Source organism: Podarcis liolepis (genome assembly GCF_965112155.1).
Source record: "Podarcis liolepis genome assembly, chromosome: 6".
NCBI lineage: Eukaryota > Metazoa > Chordata > Lepidosauria > Squamata > Lacertidae > Podarcis > Podarcis liolepis.
Genome location: NC_139559.1, coordinates 68,338,647 through 68,361,590, shown reverse-complemented (window position 1 = coordinate 68,361,590; position 22,944 = coordinate 68,338,647). Strand labels below are relative to the sequence as shown.

The 22,944-nt window shown below is 40.4% G+C and overlaps 1 protein-coding gene across 33 annotated transcripts in view; it reads right to left on the bottom strand.

The window, feature by feature from the left end:
* The window catches only part of ADGRL2 (adhesion G protein-coupled receptor L2), a 355,922-nt gene that overhangs the window by 50,447 nt on the left and 282,531 nt on the right, over positions 1-22,944 (bottom strand). For 32 of the 33 annotated variants that reach the window (XM_083510610.1, XM_083510614.1, XM_083510624.1 and 29 more), the window contains 2 exons: positions 19,705-19,814; positions 6,178-6,978 (listed from right to left, as the gene is read on the bottom strand). In XM_083510610.1, the coding sequence (XP_083366736.1) occupies positions 6,178-6,978; positions 19,705-19,814 (911 nt within the window). Of the gene's footprint in view, positions 1-6,177; positions 6,979-8,142; positions 8,186-19,704; positions 19,815-22,944 lie in introns of those variants that run through there. The other variant, XM_083510616.1, reaches the window with a different exon arrangement.

Below are 22,944 nucleotides of genomic sequence, written 5' to 3'. Positions count from 1 at the left end.
AGTACTCTTCTCTGTTCCACAATCTTTCTGTGGAGCATCTTGAGCAGAGCTTGTGGAATGCAGTCTAAGAACCTCTTCTCTAGATAGTAATAATTAATACAAACCTGGGTATTTTACCATGATTGTTCATAGCTGTTCCCTCTTTCTAGCTGAGTGCAAATCATAGTTTTCTGGTTATTTTCTATCTCAAACCAAAAACATCTTGAGCCTCACAGGGTTTTTTCTTGCCCCTAGTCTGAGTGAGTGCTGCCTGTGCACAATTCTGCTGAGCTGTTTTTTCAGCCCAGCTTCTGGAAAAACCTTTCCAGACCTGTCTATCTTCTCTGCAAGTTCTCTCCTGACATCGTGTGAAACCTCGGTAATTTTATTCTGATTATAACGCAGCCAGGCTTTTGATGCTTTCTCAATTAACGTTTGTCAAAAGTGTCACAAGCACTTGCAAAAAAAAAAAGTGTCAAGAAGCCACTACTGATTCAGATCTTGGGGTGTTGTGAGAAGAATCTAGGAAGCTTTTCCTTATTACTAAGATCTTAGACATTCAGTGACACCATGTGCTTAATTAAGACATTCCTGACGACAGAAATCTGTACCAACAATAGTGCAATTAATACTCTCACAGATCCTCTTACTTTTGACAGCTTCCATCTCATTTTAAGCTACACTTGTGCCCTACAGCTTAACATCACTAAAAGGGATCACGATGGCTCCTTTCTGAGGTCCAGTTATGAGGTTAGAATCACAAGAGCATATAATTTCATCCACTACTCTAGATGCAGCTGTTCCAGTGCCACCCATGTGGCTATTAAAATCAATACTGAGACACATCTGCTTTGTCTGAAAAATGATCTGCATCTTTTTTTTAATTTGGGGGGGTGCCCTTTTTGTAAAATCGTTTCCTAAAAGCTCTGCGTATTTGCTTAGAATGAGAAACGGCACCAGTTCAGCACTGTTTTTATTCACCACTCAAAAGCTGAGTGGAGTGGAGTGGCGAAGTCCACACTTCTTTCCCTAAAGGTGGCACCACAATCACCCAAGTAGACTTGGAATTGTAGAAAAGGAGAAAGGCTTGCAGGCAGGACATGCTCTTGGAAAGTGATGAGAATCCAGGACTTCTTTATTTTAACGTATCTAACAATTCAATAAATTGAAAATGGGCCCACACTTGCTGTAGAGATGCTCCGAGAAAGCATCATTTTCCCTGCAAGTGGCCAGGAGCTGTCGTTTTGCAATGGTGTCTAGCACACCAAATGCCATAGCTGCGTCCAGCCTGCGCTGTAGATTAGAAGAGAGACAGAATAACTCTTGTTTGGATTATAAAGTTCCCATCTGCATTCTGGTATGAAGAGTGTTGGCACGGAGCACTTTCACGCAACAGCATTCCTGTTTAAGGAGGGACAGCGTTGTTTCTCACATGAAAACAATAAGCACAGCTAGAGCAGCCCTTACAGATATGTCTCAAGAAGACTGCAGCTGATCAGCCCATTCAGCTTCCCACCACCGTTCTGGCTGCACTTTCTGGCTATGTACCCCCCTGGAAGTGACAGATCACACCTAAATGGATAATTATGGAACACACAGGCTGGAAATCCTCTCGTAACTTTTGAATTTGCCTTACCCCATATGTGCCCACTGGCACTTTTACAGGTGCTACTTAATACCCATGCCATATCAATAAGAATGTGATACGCTGGAACCCACTGCCTATTGATATCATGCAAGAACTAAAAAGAATTCAGTGAAAGCAGCTGCCTGATATCAATAGGCAATTCTACCCGGATGTTTAAAAAGTTTGTGTGAGTCTTGATTTTGCTTTAGTCTATTCTATTGTGGTTTTAACTTTATGCATGTTTAAAATTATGGTTATCATTTTTTAGTGATAATTTTATTGTTTTATCTTTTTGTAAACTGCTTTACTGGTTGTTGCTTTTTTCTATAATCAAGTGGTACATAAATTTTATGAAATAAATAAATAATAATTCAGTGGCAATAAATTTAGCAGGATTATCAGTAGAACAAAACAGACAAAAAATTAGGTGATGATAGGATAATGACCTTGGAAGCAAACCTTAACACACGTTTCAAGGGAAAAAGCTCTAGTTGAACTGAGTGGAACTTATCTCTGAGAAGCTTTGGATAGGAATACACTACAAGTATACTTTTCTCAAATCTAAAAATGTTGGCAAGTAGGTCAGCAGCTATCAGTAAATTCAGAAGGAAAACTTTCAGTCATATTTGAGAAATGTACAGGATGAGATCCAAAGAACTATTTAACTAGTTCTTCAGCTGCAAGGGAGATTGAACTTTCGTTCCTGTAAAATCATCACCTCTCCATCTGCCCCAAAACTTGATTCGTCAAAACTAGGTAAGTTCAGGGGGAGGGAGCAAACCTTACTCAGTGTGGGTCCAGAGTTCACTGCAAACGATCCTGGTGATAGTTTATTCACCAGCTATATAGATATAGGTTGATTTAAGGGGAAGGGGGAAGCTGGGAAAGAACGCTAATGAAGTTTGCAACTGGATCGTCTCATGTATCTAACACATTGGCACGTGTTGAAAAGGTGTGCTGAAAACCCAGCAAATAAAACCGTGTCTGGTGTGTGGGCGCAGTAAATACACACAGAGGACCTTGCTAGACTGTGGCCACATTGTCTCCTTGTCATCACAAAGCAAGCTGAAGCAAAATGCAAGAGAGAACAAACCAGTCCCACAGTCAGCTGCTGTAAAATCAAAGACAATAAGATCCTCAAAATGATGCAATGCAGAAGCATGCCATTGTGCCGTACCTAACAGAAATACCTTAGCCCCTAAAAGGACTGGTTTGGAAACAGCATTTTATATTCCATGAAGGTATGCATGAAGAGTGATGGATATTGCAAGCTGGGAGGGGATTGCAAAACCATGTTATAGTATAGTTTCAGCACTACAGAAATGGAAAAATCAAGGAGCCTCTTCAGACATGACATTTAAGAGTTCAGTAAACACGGGAGGGAGACTAGTGGGGACAAAGTGTTAGCCTCATCTCCTGTTGTCATTCCTGCTGCCTTTCAACTCGTGGAATGTAGAATTTCTGCAGCAGGGAAACTTTGGCATCTATGAAGGTTCATCTCAACTTTTAGAACCCATAAGAGGGCTAAGGTGAGGGGAAGTTCTGGCAACGCCACAGCCACTGAAATATGGCAAACACAAGGAATACCTCTTGTTCTATCTCAGGAAAACGCACATGTTTGGGGTCAAGAATGACATTCGGCCTTGGGAATGAAAATAACATCTAAGCTCAGCAGGGCAAGTCAGATGGATGTGACAAAGGACTTGTTTCACTCAAAAGGCGAGACAGTCTACAGTGTTTGAACCCTTTTTGGGGTAGGAAGCTATGATGCAGTCAGGCGCTGACAAGGCAGAGAGATGAAAGACAGAGGGCTCATTGAGTAGGTCAACATATCATTACTGCTCCCATCACAAGTGAAGTGGCAAAGATTGCTGAGTTTTCCGTAATGGCCCCAAATTAGGCATTCCAACAGAAGAGGCCATGACTTCTGCTGCAGAGGCACTGACCCCATGACATCATTAAGCACTTCATGTTAGGGCAACTTCCTTTCCCCAAAGCAGAAAGGCCCAGAAAGACTACCTTCATGCCCTCATTTTCAAATATCCCATCGCTCTAAGCAGCCTATATAAACTCTGACTGCATAAATGATGATCGCAGAAGTGTTTTAGTTGATTTTCTTTTCCTTAATGACTGACAGTTCAGTTTTGCTCATGGAAGATGAAGGGCAAAATTTGAGATGAACTCTAAAGCTCACATCCTCACAATCCATACCTTTTAAATCCAGTTAATTCATTTAAAACGAATTCATCTAAAACGAATGAGAAAAATTCTCACCGTAATCTCAAAATCACATATTAAAGTATTAAAATCCTTTAACTTTACAAAGGCACTGGATTTACAGTGGTTAAGTACTTAATTTGTTCCGGAGGTCTGTTCTTAACCTGAAACTGTTCCTAACCTGAAGCACCACTTTAGCTAATGGGGCCTCCTGCTGCTGCCGCGCCGCCGGAGCACGATTTCTGTTCTTATCCTGAAGCAAAGTTCTTAACCTGAAGCACTATTTCTGGGTTAGTGGAGTCTGTAACCTGAAGCGTATGTAACCCGAGGTACCGCTGTACACATCAACAAGCTAACTATTAAAATATGACAAAAATGGAGCCATTTCCCCAACTGTTAAAAAAATATATGCAAGAATGTTCTCATAGTCTTAAACTTTTTTTTAATAAGAATTTCTAATGATGCATTCCTAATGTGGGGAGGGAGAAAAACCAAAGGTTCAACCACCATATCCCAAACACTGCATGATTTGAGTCATCAGGGAGTGTAGGAATGGTATTGCATTCCTCTGTCCGTTTCCTGTGTTTTATTTATTTTATTTTATTTTTTTTTAAAAAAATGTTAATGCTTTCCTCTTCCCACTGAAACAATGGGACAGAAATGAGAGAGATTTAGACACCGTTAGAAAGTGTGTCTAAATTTCTTTCTCGTTTGGGAGTGCATCAAGGGACCAGAATGGTTGGGGGTCCTTCAGATACCAGCTGTTTCTCAGTTCTCTCTTGGCATGTCTTTGGTCCAGCTCTTTTTTATCGTATCTGATGTTTGGGCCAGGGTGCTAGAACCTTTAGTTGGGAGCAGGAAATCTGACATCAGATTTCTGTCTACAGCACTGGGAGTTCTGTCTCTCTAACTGAGGGATGATAACTGAGATATCCCATGGCCCACAGAACAGCTACAGGACTACACACCAATGGAATTCATTAGGTATATTCTTACTAACATTAATATGAGTTAAATGCTTCAAACAAGCATTTAAATCATATTAATGTTAGTAAGAATCAGCTTCTGGCATTTATACAGCATGTCTGCATTCTTACTGTATGATTATATGGTCCTGTGACATGTTTATTATGTGGCAACATAGCACATTTAGTGCTTCTACATTACAACCACATAGAGACCATATAGTATTATCACATACAGTACTTCTGCATTCCTATAAAATACTTCTACATAGAATACTTCTGTATTCCTACCATGCAGTCAGCCTTCAGTCTCCCGCAATGAAAGTAATACAGTGGTACCTCAGGTTAAGTACTTAATTTGTTCCGGAGGTCCATACTTAACCTGAAACTGTTCTTAACCTGAAGCACCACTTTAGCTAATGAGGCCTCCTGCTGCTGCCACGCCGCTGGAGCACGATTTCTGTTCTCATCCTGAAGCAAAGTTCTTAACCTGAAGCACTATTTCTGGGTTAATAGAGTCTGTAACCTGAAGCGTATGTAACCTGAGGTACCACTGTAAAAGTTTGTAACAGCTGAAGAGAGATATCCAGTAATAACATGTGAAAAAATAGGTAACTAAAAGCAGCTTTGTTGGAGACTACAACCAAAATAACATTCCGGGAATGCAAATTGTTTTTAGTGAGCTTACAAGGGGTGTGTGTGGATCTTTTCCTAATTCCACTGCCAAAACAGTCTTCAAAAGCTACATCCTCTGCATTTAATATTTGTATGTGCACCCGCGGTTGTGCATACTGGAGACATTTCCTCAGTGATACAAGTTCCCAAATGACTACTCGTTGGCAGCTTACATAACGATGCAGTCTTTTAGGTAGCCATAGCTATTCTCAAATTGAATACACTGACTTGCACTTGCTCCACCAATGGGAAATTATGGGATGTTTTAGCATGTTACAAAGATAGAGGCTAATCCTCTTTCCAGGCTCAAACTGCAGACTTGGAAAATGCAAACCTTTGCAGCATCCACGCTGAGAACTACTGCACCTAACTGCATCAGGTTTTCCAAACCACATCTTTCCCAGCCACAGGCACAAAATAGTTTTAAAGTTTTTAAAAATATTGTACTCAGGACTAAAATCAGATAAAAACACCAATGCTAGCCAAATGGATAGATTGTCTTGAACCTAGTAATGTGGAGCTGAAACTTACCATTGGATGTGTTGCTATGGAACAAGATGGCACAGGTACAATTTTAAATCCATTTTTGTGTTTCGTTTCATTACAAAACAGGTACTTTAATGGCCAAAATACACTGACGGCTGGTTTCATTAGCAAGCACTCTATTAAAATAGCCTAGTATTTAAAGAAATAGAGATAATAAAGAATGCTTACCTTGAGCGGGGTCGGGGGGACCAAACTCTAGAGAATATCGTAGGATGAAGTTGCTGTTCCACACATACAGTTGATTGTCTCTTGGATTGTAATCCACAGCAGCAATGTAATGATACATGTTGGGGAAAGGGATATCTACATATTCTCCTCTGAATAACCGAGTGTTGTAAATGTAATCAATTGAGTTCTTGCCGGTTTCACTTTCATTGTCTTGATATACGGACCGCACAACGTAGAGAACCCCGCATATCATAAAGGCGTTAGATGCTGCCCGTTTGTCATATGTAGTTTCCCACGTTGCCTCGAAACGCAAGGTATAAGGATTCAGTTGGCTAATAACTATCATCCCATTGTTTTGTTCCGTGGCGTAAATGACCCACAAGCCATTTTCGTCAACTGCCAAATCAATGTCAGTCTTCCCTCCCCACCTGTAAGGGGAAGTGTCGTGGTAGTTGGCATAATTTATAATTGCCTCTCCACTCTTAATTCTAGTCCTCAAATCGAACTTTACAATGTTCCTAGTTCTTTCCTTGTTAAAAAAGACAGCACCATCGTATACCACAAATCCAGTACCATCCACTCGGTTTGGAAGCTTGTATGTCGTCTGCTGGCGTCCATTTTGGAAGTCCTCTAAAGAAGCATATTCTATCAAAGTATCAGTACGGTATGGTGTCCACGGCATGAAGTATATTTTATCCGCAGCTTGAAGAGGGTCCTTGCACCAGGCACCTGCCTTTTGTTCCGCTTCATATAAATTTGGGGAATCCACAACGGCTTTCAATGTCCCAGGGCAAACAAAAACTAGCAGTCGCAGAGAAGAAGCAAGACAAGATTAATTTTTTAAAACAATAAAATAAAATGTGCATGCTACCAATTAAAGTCAAGGTAAAAAAATCACAAGTGACAATAAAGAAGAAAAGATCCAATTAACTGGCAACAATACTTTGTAGCTCATATGTAATTAATGCATGTATTACCCTTTGTCATCCATGATTCTTAAAGTTACCATAGTAACCAGTATGTGAAGTGTTTTCGCTAATATCACCCAAGGTCACATCTATGGCGCATCTATGCATCTGGAAGCAGATAACTACGCTTGCATCTATGATGAAGACAGGATTTATTCTCCAGACCTTTCAACTGGTGTACAACATTTCAATGGGTTTAAACTCATAAAACTTGTAGGGACTTTAATAAACTGTGAGGTTGAAAACAACAGTGCCTTGATATTATATCTATATATACGGTGGAACCTTGGAAGTTGAACACAATCCATTTTGGAAGGACATTCGACTTCTGAAGCATTTGAATTCCAAGGCCTCTGATTGGCTGACAGCTAGGCTTTTTGCTGACTGGAATCCATGTCGGATGTTCGGGAGCCGAAACGTTCCAAAATGGAGGCGTTCAGGAACTGAAGTTTGAATGTATCTATATAGATATATAGATATATATATGCGCGCTTTTAGTTTTGGGGTTTATTTGTGTGTGTGTAACCCGTGTGTGTGTAAAATATATACACAGATCTTCATTAGGAGCAACAAAAAAATAAAGGACAACCAAAGCGATGGATGAAACAGACCAGGGACCCCTGTAATTATGGCATGCTATGGAGTGGGTTCTGGAAGCCAAGCAAGATGAGGGTTCATTAACAAGATTTAGTCAAGGGTGAGAGAAAGACAGGGAAAGAGAAAGAAAGGGAGGAAGAAAGCAAAAGGGAGCGTCTGTCCCGGAGCAGGTACACCAGACACTAAATCCCGCCACCTGCTTTAAGTAGCCGAGTCAGTTCAGCAGCCCAGCCAGTTTACTGCAAAGTCAACTTCTTTATGAGGGGCGCTTATGAGATCCTGCTGACCACCATAGTTACCAGAGTGTTGTGGGGAAGGGAAGGGGTGGAGGAGGTTAACATCCATAAGGCACATAACAAGGAGCTGGGGGTGGGGGTTTGGGACTATATACGTTATTTACCTTTTTGCTCCACTTCTATTTCAAGCATCGGAAGAAAAATGAAAAAAAAAAGTGCAAGGGAAAAAAGAAGAAGATTAACACAAATTGACTATTAGGCGAAGATTAAATTAGTTCACAAGATGTTAAACACAGGGAGAATAAGAAGTGCACTACATTGGATAGAGAGAAACAGACAACAGGAAAACCTAGCAGGAGAAAGATTCTAAAGTTACATAAGTGAACATGGATCAATCATTTTAGTAGGTTAAAGAGGCAGTACTGAAAATGCTCGTATGTAGTTTCACTTAGTCAACCTGAATAAATAATGAAAGACTTGACTAATGCATGATATAACTATCCTTCCCTTTTCAAAGCCCCAAGCAAAATCCTGTCAACTTTATCTTTTTTTTAAAAAAAAAACCCTTCTATTAATATGATATGCACATTATAGATATATTATGTATGTCACTATATATACATTTTTTAAATAAGAAAAACCCTTTGGTTTAAGAAGAGTGAAGGCTTCAACAAGTCAACCGTGCTCTAAAAATCATAGAAATCACAAGTTAAGGTTGATGTGTTAACTTTCTCACCATGTAAGTAGTAAAGATGTACAATCTCATAGATTGCTTACAAATTGCACACACAGTTCACCTTAACATTCAGGCTTAAGTCTCTCTCTTCCTCTGCAAGTTGGCAGCAACACAGATGTGGGAGGTAGTGCTCATAAAATATTTGCTCTTGAAAGGTTTAGAGTTCTGCTCATATTGAACCAAATGTAAAACCAGCAAAGTTTGAACATTAGCGTAGAATCATGGAATCGTAGAGTTGAAATAGTTTTGCCCAATGTGGGGCTTGAACCAATTCAAGGTCTCATGCTCTACCAATTGAGCTATCTATAGTTTAATGCCCAAATCCTTACAAGACTGCCCCTAGTCTTATCTCTCTGTACACACCCTTCATCTTTCAGCCTTGCTGCAGAACCTGTAAGCAATCCCAACTGGGTGGAATCAAATCAGTCCTCCTTGTCTTATGGTATCTGCTAACCAAGGAGGGGTGTGTTTTGTTGATTTTGCCCCTGCAGCCCCCTGTTCTAGGGGATCATCCCAAACATATTTTCAGGGCTGCTGCTAGAGAGAGAAATTGTCAAAAATCGCTACACTCCTCCTCCTCTAGTGGACACATCCCATTGGACCCAAAGCCTTTGAACAGGGGTATACCATACCTCTCATTTTGCTTACATGGTGCAGAAATTAAAGCCAAACTCTTACGTTTTCCATGCTTTTGCAGACCAAGAGTTATTTGTCAGCTTTTACTCTTCTGCTAAACCAACCATTTCTTGTTTTTAGAGGTTCGTTTTAAAAAGGAAAGTAAAGAAAGCAACTAAATTAGATGATTTTTGTGTGTATGTGTGAAATTTTGCACAATGGACATCTGTACAGAGGCTCAGTTGAGGACTCCTTTTCTGTGCTTTCCTGCTTGGTTGTAAGAAGTGCAGCAGCAGCAGGTCCCTTGCCACATGCAAGCCCATTCACACATTATATCAGACCTCAGCAGGTCAACATTGAACTGTGTCTCAAGCACAAAGAAGAACAGAGTGCATGCAGAGCAGACAAGCGTTTAGAAGACATCCTGCAAGACATTTTCGTTTTGCAGGTAAGGAACACTGAAGTTGGAAGTGAGGTTCAAACACAAGTATCACCTTCCCCTCACAGACACAGATTCACTCTTTCACTCAGATCTGCTCCACCACTGAGCTATGACACCTTCTATTACTTAATTCTACGGCACTACTGATTTTTCTCCTGCTCACATAAACTTCCACAAGCAGGCTGATCCTCCTCCACTCCACCATGCGGGAGGCAAGATCACTTTTCCAGAATCTGCAGGCTGCCTCTTTTTGAAATGGCTGTTGCCAAATTAAAGGAAGCAACCTTCAGGGAGGTTACAGTATGCGATTTCCCTAGCTAAATGAGAAAGGGCTTTTTTCCTCCTCCCTTTCCTGAGTCAAATAGCTGGTTCCACACCTTCAGAGAAGAGGTTCCCCTCTTCATGTAGGATGAGAAGACTCAACCTGGCAGAGAGTGGAAATATATCCTTCTGGGCTCAGAGTTATGCAGCCAGCTCACACCCCAGGAGAGAATACGTTGCTTTCCCCTTCCTTTCAAGGGAAGGCTTTCTCCCATCTCCCTGACAGAACAGGAAAGCTGATTGGAGGAGCAGAAAATAAGCAGTTTTATAGCTGCCAACTAAGCTGCTAACGGGAGAGTCCCAAGGGTTGAGTTCCATTCACAGCATTATCCTGAACTGATTTCCCCTTTAACCTGCACCACCTTTGCCCGTTGAAAATCTGCTGCACTGCAGAATGAGGTGTGGCACAGGGGTCTGCAGGAGCAAGGGCACATGGGCAAAAAAGTACTGTTCCACTTCTGATGTGCTGGAAACATCTGATGGACTACAGTTCCTTCCACAAATGGAATGGGGATACTTAAGATCTAAGTCTCTGTTGCATCCTGGTTGAAGAGAGACAGTATTGGATGGGAAGCTTCCTCGTCTGCCCGTCCGTCTGTCGGTCTCTCCATCTCTCTCCCCACCCCGCCCCCATCCACCTCTCTATCCTGAAACAGCATGGCTTCTAGTTTGCTATGTATGTCACTTTTAGACAATGAGATTTAGCAAGCATTATATGGCATGCACTATATAACTTGTTCCCCTTTCCACTGATCAAAATGGAAACTTCTGAGATCTCATCGCTTTAGAAATACCAAATGAATTTTCATCAAACCAGCAAAAGGGGGACCCCTGCAAATATTCTTGAAATGTTTGACATTCGCTAAAGCACCAAAAGCAATGGGAAAGCAAGAAGAAAAAGAAACAATCTCTTTGAAGGGGAGTGGAGGGTGGAGAGGGGAGGGAGAAAAGCCACCACAATTCACCATGGCTAGCTAAATAAATAAATAAAGTGAGGGAGCATACCTTATTTATTTATTTATTTTAAAAAAATCTGTCTGAAATTTAATCAGTTGATAAAACTTTAAAAATAGATACTTTGTTCAGAAGTCACACAAAACAACTTGAACCTGTGTAAAACGGAGGTTTCAGTCTTTAGAACAGAGAGATGTGCTGAAAAACCAGGTTGTCTTAACTACGGAACTTCTCCTGAGGCTTCATAACATAGTAAAAAAATGTTATATGTATATTATATTTCCTATTCCCACCATTTGATTGCGCCCTGCCCTTCTTTCTTATAAGGGGAGGTGGCTCGTTTGTGTTATTATTATTATTTTTTGTGGGGGGTGCTTTTGTAGTGCTGGATATTAATGAGAAATGCAATGACTTTTTAATCTTGACGTGAAACATCTGCTTAAGAGAAATAAGCACAAAACTCTAGAAAGAAGAAACAAAGCACAGTAAGCAATTAAAAGAAGGAAAGTGAGCACCAGAAACTTAGCCCACTCAGAAATTCTTCAGCATACAATAATCTCAAATCAGAAGCCTAGTTTACAATGCGAATCTTACCAAATATTCATAAATCTCTATGAAATCTTTGGCCCGTCATCCCAATAAAAGAAAAACGTGGAGTGGGAGGTTGGTTAGCTAATGCAACTTACTCAATTCCAAGGCAGGAGTATATTAAATACTTATAGATAGATATCCCAGTACAGCAATCTGTTCTGGTCAAGGCAGTGCAACAAACGGAGCTGATTTCTGTGCACATAGGATTGCATTGAAATGAATTGGAAAGCTTGCACATTTATCAGAGTAAATGAAGGACTCAGCATTGGGATGAGAATGTATAAGCTAACTTTTGTCCAATAATGGCTAGCTATAAAAAAATGCATTATTTTGCTAAGGAGGAAAAGCATACACCTTGGAGAAAATGCTGGCCATGCCATTCTTTATGTAGCATGTCTCAATTGCAAGCTAATGTACGCAATATTTTATAATAAATATACTTTTTAACAGTGGCATTATCCACGAAACATTTTCCTGCCAAAGACATGACTGGTACATGAAACAATCATGTTGCATTGTGTTCCATCATAATCCACCAGTAAGAGGAAGATTGCACCTGCTTAGGATGAATAGTAGTAAAACAGTGGCATAAAGACAAGGATAACATAATTATTAGTGATATGTCGGCTGTGAGTGCACAGTTGTACAACTGTGCATTTTCAGGGACAGATGGGTTTGCTAAAGTAAACAAAAACTGCAAGTTCAATCAGTGCAGCTAATGAATGGAACACTTGAATATTTCCCACTGAATTCCTGGGTCCAAGCAAGGCTTAAAATAAAATATCATGCACAGATGTAGGAAGTGGTGCTTCTGATGTGCTTATTAATCCTAAAAGGACTGACTTGGGTTATTTGAAGTATCAACATATATTGTGCAGTATAATTGAGAGAAATGTCAAGTGGGGTTCTCTCAATTCCTCTGTAATTTAATCAATAACACTCTTATTCAAGGAAAAAGCAATGCATTTTTAGCTTGATTTAGAATTCTCATTTTAGTAGCAATTCATCTACAGCAGCTTTCTTGTTGAAAAGGTTTTTTGGGGGGAGCAGGAACCATTGGCAGTAGACGGGATTTTTGAAAAAAACGAAACAAATAGAGAGCTATTAGAACCCAAGACACTTAATCAATTGAGAAGAATCCTCGCAACAGTAATACATATCTAAATGCAGTCCATAAAGAAGCAAGAAGACAACAAATGATGCGAGGGTTTCGTATCCTGTGTGATACATAGCTCTAATCATTTACCAAAGAATCCAATTACAGCACCATTCCAGGTTTCAGTGAATAGATGGAGTTGCAATGAGATTGCAGAACAAGTTTTGTTGATATTTGTTTCAATCATTTTAGGAAGGAATGCCACATCCAAAAAATAATGGAAATGTGTGTGAACACTGGAATGGCCAGCTACCATAGTCAACATTTGCCTGAACAAGTCTCTGGTAGGGCATGGTGTTACTCCATAATCCAAATTGCAGTTTTGAATTTTTAAGTGATGACAGGAATTGTGCACTGTGACAATGGAAGTACCTGAAAAGTCACCACAGTTTTTATCAGGTGGGAGAACTCTCCGAGACAGATGCCATGTTCTGTCCTGTTAAGTGACGGCAGCAGAGAACCGAAATGACCAGAAGTGGTAAAGGAAAAGCAAGAAGAAGGGTGACTGCAGTTGTGCATTGGTGCTACTAGGTCCAAAAGACCAAGAGTGTGATCCAATGCATTTCAACTCAGATCTAAATCCTACTGGGCCTACTCCCAAGTAATATGGTAGAGAACTGCAGACTGGTAAATCTTGAAGATTGCCCTGAAGCTGGTCTGCCGAACATGTCTTGGGATTGATCACACTCTGTAGTGACTGGTATGTTTTCCACATTTATACTGCCGCTGCCTCTGGAGAAATGCTAAATGGTAAATCTGGGTCTGACAGCCTCCATCAGTCCCCATTAGGAGACAATCAAAGATGATGGCAGGTGGGAACCCAACCTCATCTCCTGTTTCCCCACTCTTGTTGTAAAGTGTGATGGCAAAAGGCAATTTCTCTAAGTGGCTTCTTACGGCAGGTATATTGACTATCTGGGAATGCATGTGCCCGCTTCACACTTAGATGCTTTCCACAGGCAACACTATTGTAAGTGTGACAGGCACTCCTATATATATCCTTTACATTGTTTTGAGGCTACTTCCCTAGGTTACTATTAAAAACATATACCGGTAGGCATACAGAAAATTATGGCAGTGGCCCATAGACAGGCATTTTCTGCCATTGCACCTTCTCTTCTGAAAGCCCTTCCCTGTGCTATATACTTCACATGCCCCTTGAATACATACTGTTTTTGCTTTTCCCGACCATTAACTCTGGACCCTACACCCTGTATTCATTGACACTGTTATTATAGTTGAGGTTTTTATACTGATGTTTGTTTATACTGTTTATATGTTGTACACTAAATGTAACACGGAGAGCATGAATTTACTACAAGGAGCAAGCTTTGGCACTCTGCCTAGTTCACTTTTCTTCCAATCTTGGAATTTTCCTCCCATTTCCTTAACTTTCCCCCTCTAATTCCCCCATCACAAGAGACTATTCATAATCTGTACTGAGCTCCAAGGATTTATAAGGAGAAAAATCATTATTCTCTTGCTTTTATATACAATCACTGTGCATTCTAGGCTATATGGCAGGACATAAATCACAAGTAAATGAACTAAATGAATGCTATGGCTCCCTGAGATCTCCATGCTCTTTGGGAGGGGGGGGGGTGGCAGTGCTTCAAAGTATGCAACCAAGGAACCTTTCCTCACAATTTAGGTTCCTTAAGCAACTTTGGTTCTTGGGATGCTGGTTCACATGCGTCCTTCTTAACACAAATGTTTTGCATACCATGGCTTAAGATGGCACTGTAGGGAAACAAACAAGGAGAAACCCAGATCTAGTCATCACTCATGGGTCCCTTAGATGGAAGTGACAGGAAAAATGAAATGCTGTATGGGCGGAAGAGTCTAAAGGGGAAAAAAAATGTTCACCCACCAAAGGTCAAGTGTGGGTTAGCCAAAAAACAAAAACCAAACAAAAACCGAGGGCTACAGACTAGAAACTGTGCAGTCAGTCCCTTCATGCTCACTAATCATGCTCAAAATAAAAGTAATTGACAGTGCAGTGTATCAGAGCTCTATTAGCAGAAAAGGAGCGCAGAAGATGTGTATTGCTAGACAAGGATGGTCTCTTCTCTCCTTGGCCTTGAACCTGAAACACATGATGGATGTAAGTGCATTAACTCAAGCACAAGGGAACAGAGCAGTGCAATTCAGTGCTTTGATGCAAGTACACAGGGCGCACAATGACAATTTCAGAAGCAGCGCTGACAGGGTTGTAGCAAAAGTGACACTAGGGCTTCAGATATTCCAGTAATTCAGACACTTGTTGCAGCTCAATAAGGACTGTTGCAAACCACTTCATGTAGATACAGAAAACTTCCGTCTCATTAGAAAGGGAATGTCAACCTTAAAAGAAGAAGACCACAGAGAAGGATTTGGGTTTTGTACAGAGAGAAGAAAGCAGATTTTTAAAACAAAACTTCAAAAGAAAAGAGAGAGATATTTAAAAGCAGGTAGTTACAGAAAAGCGGGGAGATTGAAGTAAGTAAATAAAGCTCATCTGAACATTTTGAGTGACACCAGAAATAAGAGGAAATTTACATGACAAATGTGTAGATAATATTGGCATCACTATTATTAACCCCATTCTGGTGTTCAATCTCCTTGCATTTAAACAAGCCCATTAGGAGAGTGGAGGCCCAGCGCAAAGCCCCTTCTGGTGTGTCATCTCTGAACAGTTTAGAGCCCTTCACAACACTGAGTGGGGATTGCACAGATGTTCTGAGTGCAGCAGAAACCCTGAATCTCCTGCAAGAAGCATGTAGCTTTTCCTTCTCAAGGAGGCTCAGCAAGTGCCTAGGCACATTAGCATGGAACACACTGAACCCGGATCGGAACTCTGTAAGGCTGAGGCAAAAGCAGGACAAAGAAGTAGAAGCATGTCTAACATCTACACCATGGAGGAAAGCCTTACTTGGTATCTAACCAGCTAACCCACAACATTAGACTGAGGTTCATTCAACAGAAAATCTTCTTCTGGGCCTAATGGGCACCAACATGCCTTAAGCACAGGGGCATCACATCCACAGATTACTGCTGCAGGTATAAATAGCTGCCCAGTAATCCAACGCTTCTGAAAGGAAGTACAGAGTTCTGGACAAATCCCTGTTGATAGGAGGTGCCAAGACAACAATTGGCTCCACACCGGCCAGGTGGGGGTTACCAAAAGGACAGGAATGATGGTTCTACTTTGGCAGCAAAGTGAATAATCCTTCAGTGTTGGAAAGGACATCATATGTGGAAAACTGGATGCAAGACCTCCTGCAACTAACCACCCATGAGAAAACTCTGCTCAAGTTTTCATGCACTGCATGAAAAGCTAAGTTTCCAATAGATTTGGAAAACACATTTCGAAATCTCCACCACGTTAACCTGACTAGAAGCAGTGAGAGGCAGAAGACAGGGATGGAAACGTCCTCAACTTAATGGGTGTTAATCTAAGACTACTAGCAAAGCATTGACACTCATTTACCCTAATCCTTATCTGAGCATGCAAACCTGAGCACTGTGTACAATGCTAAACAACTGAATATCAGAGGTGAAAATACTGTAGCTAAAAAGAGACAGCATTAATTCAGAGGGGGGAGGGAAGCTAAGGGACTGTGCTGCCCTATTGTAATAATGTGAAACCCCTAATAAATCATGTTTTTCGTAACCTTTTGAGGGCTCTAAACTGCGCAGAGATGACATGTCAGAGCTGGAACGGTTTAACAGTATTCTTGTTTTTGTTCTTTTTGCTTGTCTGCTTTCACATGAAAAGACCGAACACTCACATGTAGCTGTTCTCAACCTGGACAGTCATGAACTTAGATTTGAAGTATGCTGATCATTAATTTGGAATCTACAAGCTAAATACTCAGTGCATGTTCCAATATTCACTTTTTCTTCCTCTGTGTAGACGTGTCTGTGAAGAATTTTGAACAGACATCCACAGAAATAATTTATGTGCATGCATGCATGTGTTTGTGTGTCCTTATGTGTATACGTTTGTAAGAGAAGATGGGTGCAGGTTTCGTCAAGCTGTCCAGTTACACAGTACTGCAAGGAGAGGGATTTGGTATAAGTCTTCTTAAAGACAGAAGGTCAAACTAAACATGACATTATTCATGCTGGAAGCTCATGGGTGGCTGGTTTTTTTAAATAAAGAAATAAACAGCTAGCTAGCTGGCACAGGGGTCCCAGAGGTGGGTTGGCTGTGCTGGGATGGGGAGTTTTAACTTTTGTCCCCATTAGGGAATGAAACAGATAGTCTACATCCCACCCCTGATTTGGAGCAAGACCACAGTGGGATGAAGACCTTCCTCCTCCCGCCCCGATGCCACAGCCCTGATCTGGCTCAGACATCCCATGTCAGCCAGGAAAAAAATAGCCATACAGAGACTAAAGATACAAAAAAATCACATGTAGTTTGGCCCAAAGCTTGCATTGGAGGAAGTCTGTAACATGCCTGATAGATAAATCTTGACTCACGGGTTTGTCTTGTTATTTTTGGGGTGCAGGACTATGGCCAAAATTTATTTGCTTCTTCAAATAAAGCATTATACATTACAAAGTAAGCATTATCATGTTACCTTTTCTTTTTCTAAGGGACTTGTAAATAGTAAGCCAGAACAAGAAAATGCAATTATCAACATATATTCATATTAAATCAAATTCAAAATATGCTTCTTCAAATTAAGCTCTGAATTTGATTCATGAATCAGAAAAGACTCTTGATTCATTTCACTTCTGCACAGAGCAACTGAAAATAGCTTTGTAATGAAATGAGCAGTAAGCAATATACATATTGAAATACAGCTATTTTTAAAGGAGTAAAATTACTACATGTTAAAAGAGTTCTGCCTAGGCAGTGCTGTGCAGAGCATCCTTCTGTTAACTGCAAAAGAAACATTTTTTTCTCTGTAGATAGGAAAACCCAAACCAGCAGGGCATATCCACACTTGTCTCCCTAAAACAGCATGAAAAAAAGATCTGAAATCTGAAAATAACATTTGCATTTATTTTTTTTAACTACTGTCTTGTCCTACACAACCCAACGAAACAGAAACTTTGTGGCTTTTGAATAGCTTGGAATTGGATTCACTGCTTCTTTCTGGGAATTTAGGAATAGAAATAGTGATCTTAATGTAAAGGTGACTTTATGAAACAAAGCTGTTTTTGTTAGGTAGGGACAATACACTCCTCAAGAAGGATGGTTTCAATGAGCCACCAATGATAGACACATGAGAACAGGGCACTAAAGCTCAGCAGACACAGTAGGATTCCAATTCCTACCCACGGCACAAAAAAAGAAAGCCACAACAAGCACCTGCTTCACAATGGCACAGGAATACATAGCAAGAATGGAAAGAAAAGATGATCTGTGTTCGGCCTTTAACTGATGCGCAGAAAGATCAATACTGTGACTCAGTATTGAGTACTGTCCAGATGCAAACTGCTGTATACATTTACATACAGTGTTAAGTGCATTAATGGGGGGGAGGGGGAGAGAGAGTTGGTGCTGCCTATTTCTAACACAGCTGATTCCATCAATTTTTTTTAGTGGGCAAATGCTACTAATCCTATACCGTTCATTTCTTGCTATGTGTATGCTCCCTACACCAAAAAGAACGCTGCAATTATTTTTAATATTTTAAGTTTGAAGATATTAAAAAACATTAACGTCACATTTATAACAAATGGAGGCACAATCAATGCATTGCTGAAGTTTACTGTTAGAAGCAACAGACTTCCTCTAATGGAAAATATGAGACCAAGGTTGACTTTATTTTGAACGACAGCATTATGGAGGAGAAAACAAAAGCTTTTCAGAAACTGGATGAATCAGCTCTTTAGATCCACGGCAGGCATTTCAAGGCTTGTCGACTGGGCTGCCAAAGATGTTATGGTCTGCTGATGAATGGAGACTCATCATGGATAGGTTGTTACTGTGGATGATGGGGTTATTTTGGGGTGGGAGTAGATACTGCTTACCCGCTGATTGAGTATCACTTGATTATTATTATTTTAAGAATCAAACAATGAGATTCTGTACATTAAAAAAGAATGAATGTGTAATTTTACGGAAGTATTCATTACTTGCAAGTTTTTTGTGCGCCTCCTTCACAAGAGGTCTGGAGGGTGGCAACATGAGAACGGGTTCCCAGTTTGTGGATTCCTCTCCTCAAGGACTTATTGCATTTCTTTAGGCACCAGGCGAAAATGCTGGCCCCCCCCGGGCCCTTGGCTAATTACTCTTTGTGGGAGTGGGTTTATTGGTTTGCTTCTGTTTTATTATGTCTTTTGTGCTCTGGTTTTGTATTTTTATGTTGTGAACTGTCCTATGATCTTCGGATGAAGGACTGCTTACAAATATAATAAATAACAACAACAACAACAATGATCTTCAAACTGAAAATAAAAATGAAATAAAAGCAAACATTGCTGTATCAAGTAACTGGGGAAATAACTCCTGGATATTTCCACGGTATTGTATGGCTGTGAACCACTGTCACCACAGCAGGTAGCTGTTTCAAACTGTTGGAAGATTAAAATTGAAGTCAGTGGTTTCTTTAGAAAACTGCAAGCCAAGCCAATTTGTCAGGAACCGGTATTGGGCAAAAGTACAAATTTCTATCTCGTCTTTTGAATAGCTAATTCAAGTTTGTTTTGTGGGGGGGGGGATAAAACCCTAGTAGCCTTAAAAGCCAAACACTTAAGAACACAGACAGCCACTTGGCCAGCATCACACGGTGGCTCCTTTCCACACTTTGCTGAAGCTAATTGGAAGGCCTAGTTTGAAAGTGCTCTGCATGCATAATAGTTCTCAGGCCCGAAACCTACGCTCTTTTTGTGCATCTTGGACTGCCACAGCATCAATTGTGAAGGCTAGAGGAAGTGAACAAGAACAGCAACAAAAAAAAGCGTATACTTACTGTAAGGGACACATTCATATTGTACTTCGAGGTATTTGTATGTTCCAGGACAAGGATCAGGAAACACATCTGACCCGGTAACTACTATACACTGTGTTCTGTTGTTGCACCTGGGGCAGGAGAAGGAGAAGGATGCGTGTTAATTTCAAAATCAGAATTAATTTACAAAGTTCACGGCAACCATATCTAAGCAATCAGGCAGCACTGCATTTGAATTAGACCACAAAGAGGTTGTGGGCTAGATGTATTTTTAGTTCAAACTCATAATAATTTTGCAGAACTTTTAGTAATCGGTACCAGAAGTAATTTCAGACAGTAAAGGCTAAAGGCTTATTTTAATTATCTTGGATACTGCTATAACCCCTCTCTCCATTCTGGCAACTTACAGGGTGCCTTACATGAATCCTAAAACAATGTAACAAATCTAATTAACAAAATATAACCCATCATGGGGAGGGGGACATAAAAAATCCTAAACATACCTACTCAGACATAAGCTCCACCAAGTTCAATGGAATGTATTCCTATGTAAGTTATCATAAACCTTTGTAAGAAAATAATGCTTCTTAAAGCAACTTGCTATAAATTACAGTAAAACAAAAGGGCTTCATCCAGCCCAAATTAAGCATTTTTAAAGTTTCATTGATTTTAATGAGTTAATTGCTCATGCTGAGCAGACTAGCACAATTCTATGCATATTTGCTATCACAAGCAACTTCCACGATGTTCAACAAAACTTACTCCCAAGTAAGTGTGTCTACAATTACAGCCTTCTTTTTGAAGTATTTAACAGACAGAGAGAAAGAAAGAAAGAAACTACCTAATTTACCTGCTGTTAGAAAGTTGACAATCAATTTTTCATAGTTGAAAGCTACTGATTTGTACAGTTTAGCACTTTGCAAACAAATATATTAAGACGGGATTTGTATTTTACGGCTCGGTACTTTAAAATGGATTGATTTTGATCTGGCTCAAGCAGCACTAGTCAAAACCAAAAAAGTGGTTGAAAGAAAATGACTTTCAGCCTTTTTTTTCCCTCTGAAAGCAAAGGAAGGAGGAAAATAAAAGGTCAGAAACAGTTTGGTGACTAAAAACAAGGGAAGCTTGGCTGATCTCCTGGGTGAGTTCTGTTTGTCAGTAAAGTGAAGGAAAGGAAGCCAGGTCTTAAAATAATAGTCTCGCCTTTGACTCCAGCCGTACATCAATCCTTGTGCTACTAGCACTTCCCACACTACTGAATACCCCTTGCACAAGTTGAAGAGATCTGTCTTGTGTCAGGGAACCCCTGACATCTGTCCCCTGCCAACAGGTGCAAGATCAAGCTGAAATTTCAGTTCACGCAGCTGGAAGAATATTAAAGACAGCCCAACTTGAGTTGTCCTTCCAGCAAATAAATCACAAATCTACTTGAATTTTTGGTTGGTAGCTTTGGAAGAAACATTCAGGAAATGCCAACAGCAACGGGAAGGACCCAGGTTCCATGCACAACAGATAAGATCATGGGAACCAAGTCTCAGACTGAGCAGAAAACTTCTAGTCTTTTTTTTTTTAACCTTTTTTGCAATAATGCTGATGGCTGTCGGTTCTGTCCTAACTATTACAACTGAAACTATTGTGTATTTTGAGATTCCTCACAAGTGCATTCAGCTTCCTGCAACTTCCAGCTTCTTCTTCTTTTTAAAGCAAGTTGCCAGCCTTTATGACACTATATAAATGCTTGAAAGTGGCTAGGGAATGGGTGATGAAATCTCAGCACTCAGAACGATGGCTCAACAAGGCTTCCAGTGGGCAAAGGGTAACCCTCCGTGGTAACTTGTCCTTTTATGCAAGAGCAGAATACATGATGTGAAATGTGAAGATATGTGTGATTCAAGTAGATCGCATAATTTGACTTTGCATTTTTTTTTAAAAAAATAAGACTAGCTGGAGCTGACAAATAGCTGTCATTCGTAGTAGTAGCTGCCTGCGGACTGTCCACTTCTATTTTTTATCAGTATTTTTAGACGACATCCTGCAGGAAATTACCGATGACAGCATTATAGTTGTGTATACTTCAGCTTTACAGCTCTGAAATGATACTTTCGTGAGAATGAAAATGCCACAGTATCTCATACACTGAACACATTCAGTAGGCAATGTACTTATTTCATAGCCTGCATATGAATTTTCTAACTGTGTATACTGGTTGCTAGTATGTGATAATTTGTATAAAATACTATCTTAACTGGGAACAGGATATGTGTGCCTAATTTTGAACATTTGCATGCCTCGTGAGTAAAAAGAAACCCACAAAACACTTGCCAGCTGCCCAAGGAATTTCTACCAAAGCGTGGGACATAAACCCCTGTGATAAATAATAAAATGAATGAATAATGGGAAATGTGGAACTAACTTGAATCTACATTTAAATCTCTGTTTTATGGTAAAATCGTATTCAAGGCAACTAAATCAACACTGAAATCAACAAAGAGATTAAATTACGATTTGAAACAAAGGGCTGTATCCAACGAAGCCATTGTGTGACTAGAACTTCTACTCCTTCTCCCCCTGCTCTCTCCCAAATCTCCTCCATGGGTTTCCCCAAAGCTCACAAAATGACTTTACTGGATTCAACACAACGGTTGCTAGGGTCTTGGGCTTGCTGATCAGAAGGTCAGCGGTTCCAATCCATGCAATGGGATGAGTAGATAAATAGGTACCATTGGGGCGGGAAGGTAAACGGCATTTCCATGTGCTCTGGCTTCCGTCACGGTGTCCCGTTGTGCCAGTAGCGGTTTAGTCATGCTGGCCACATGACCCAGAAAGCTGTCTATGGACAAATGCCTGCTCCCTTGGCCTGAAGCAAGATGAGTGCTGCACCCCGTAGCCGCCTTCGACTAGACAAACATCCAGGGGTCCTTTACCGTACCCTTACTTGTGTTCATCATATTGCTCACCACATCTCCCTAAATATTGACCGGGTTTCCTCACAATTCTCTAGAGCAGATTTAAGGGCCGTGTGGGAAAAGAAGGGGGGGAGAGATTCAATTTTGCAGCCAAAAGCACTTGCGTTAGCAGGACTGTTGTTTGTCAAATGATATACTAAAGGTCATATTTGTGATTTATTTTGGCAAAGAAACATCTTGGTGGAAGCTTAATAGGACTTTATTTTGGACGGCACGAATGCAGCATATAATTGGCTATGGTCCGAAAGTGTACAGGTAGATAACAGCCACTGGCAAATTATAATAAACCAGGACA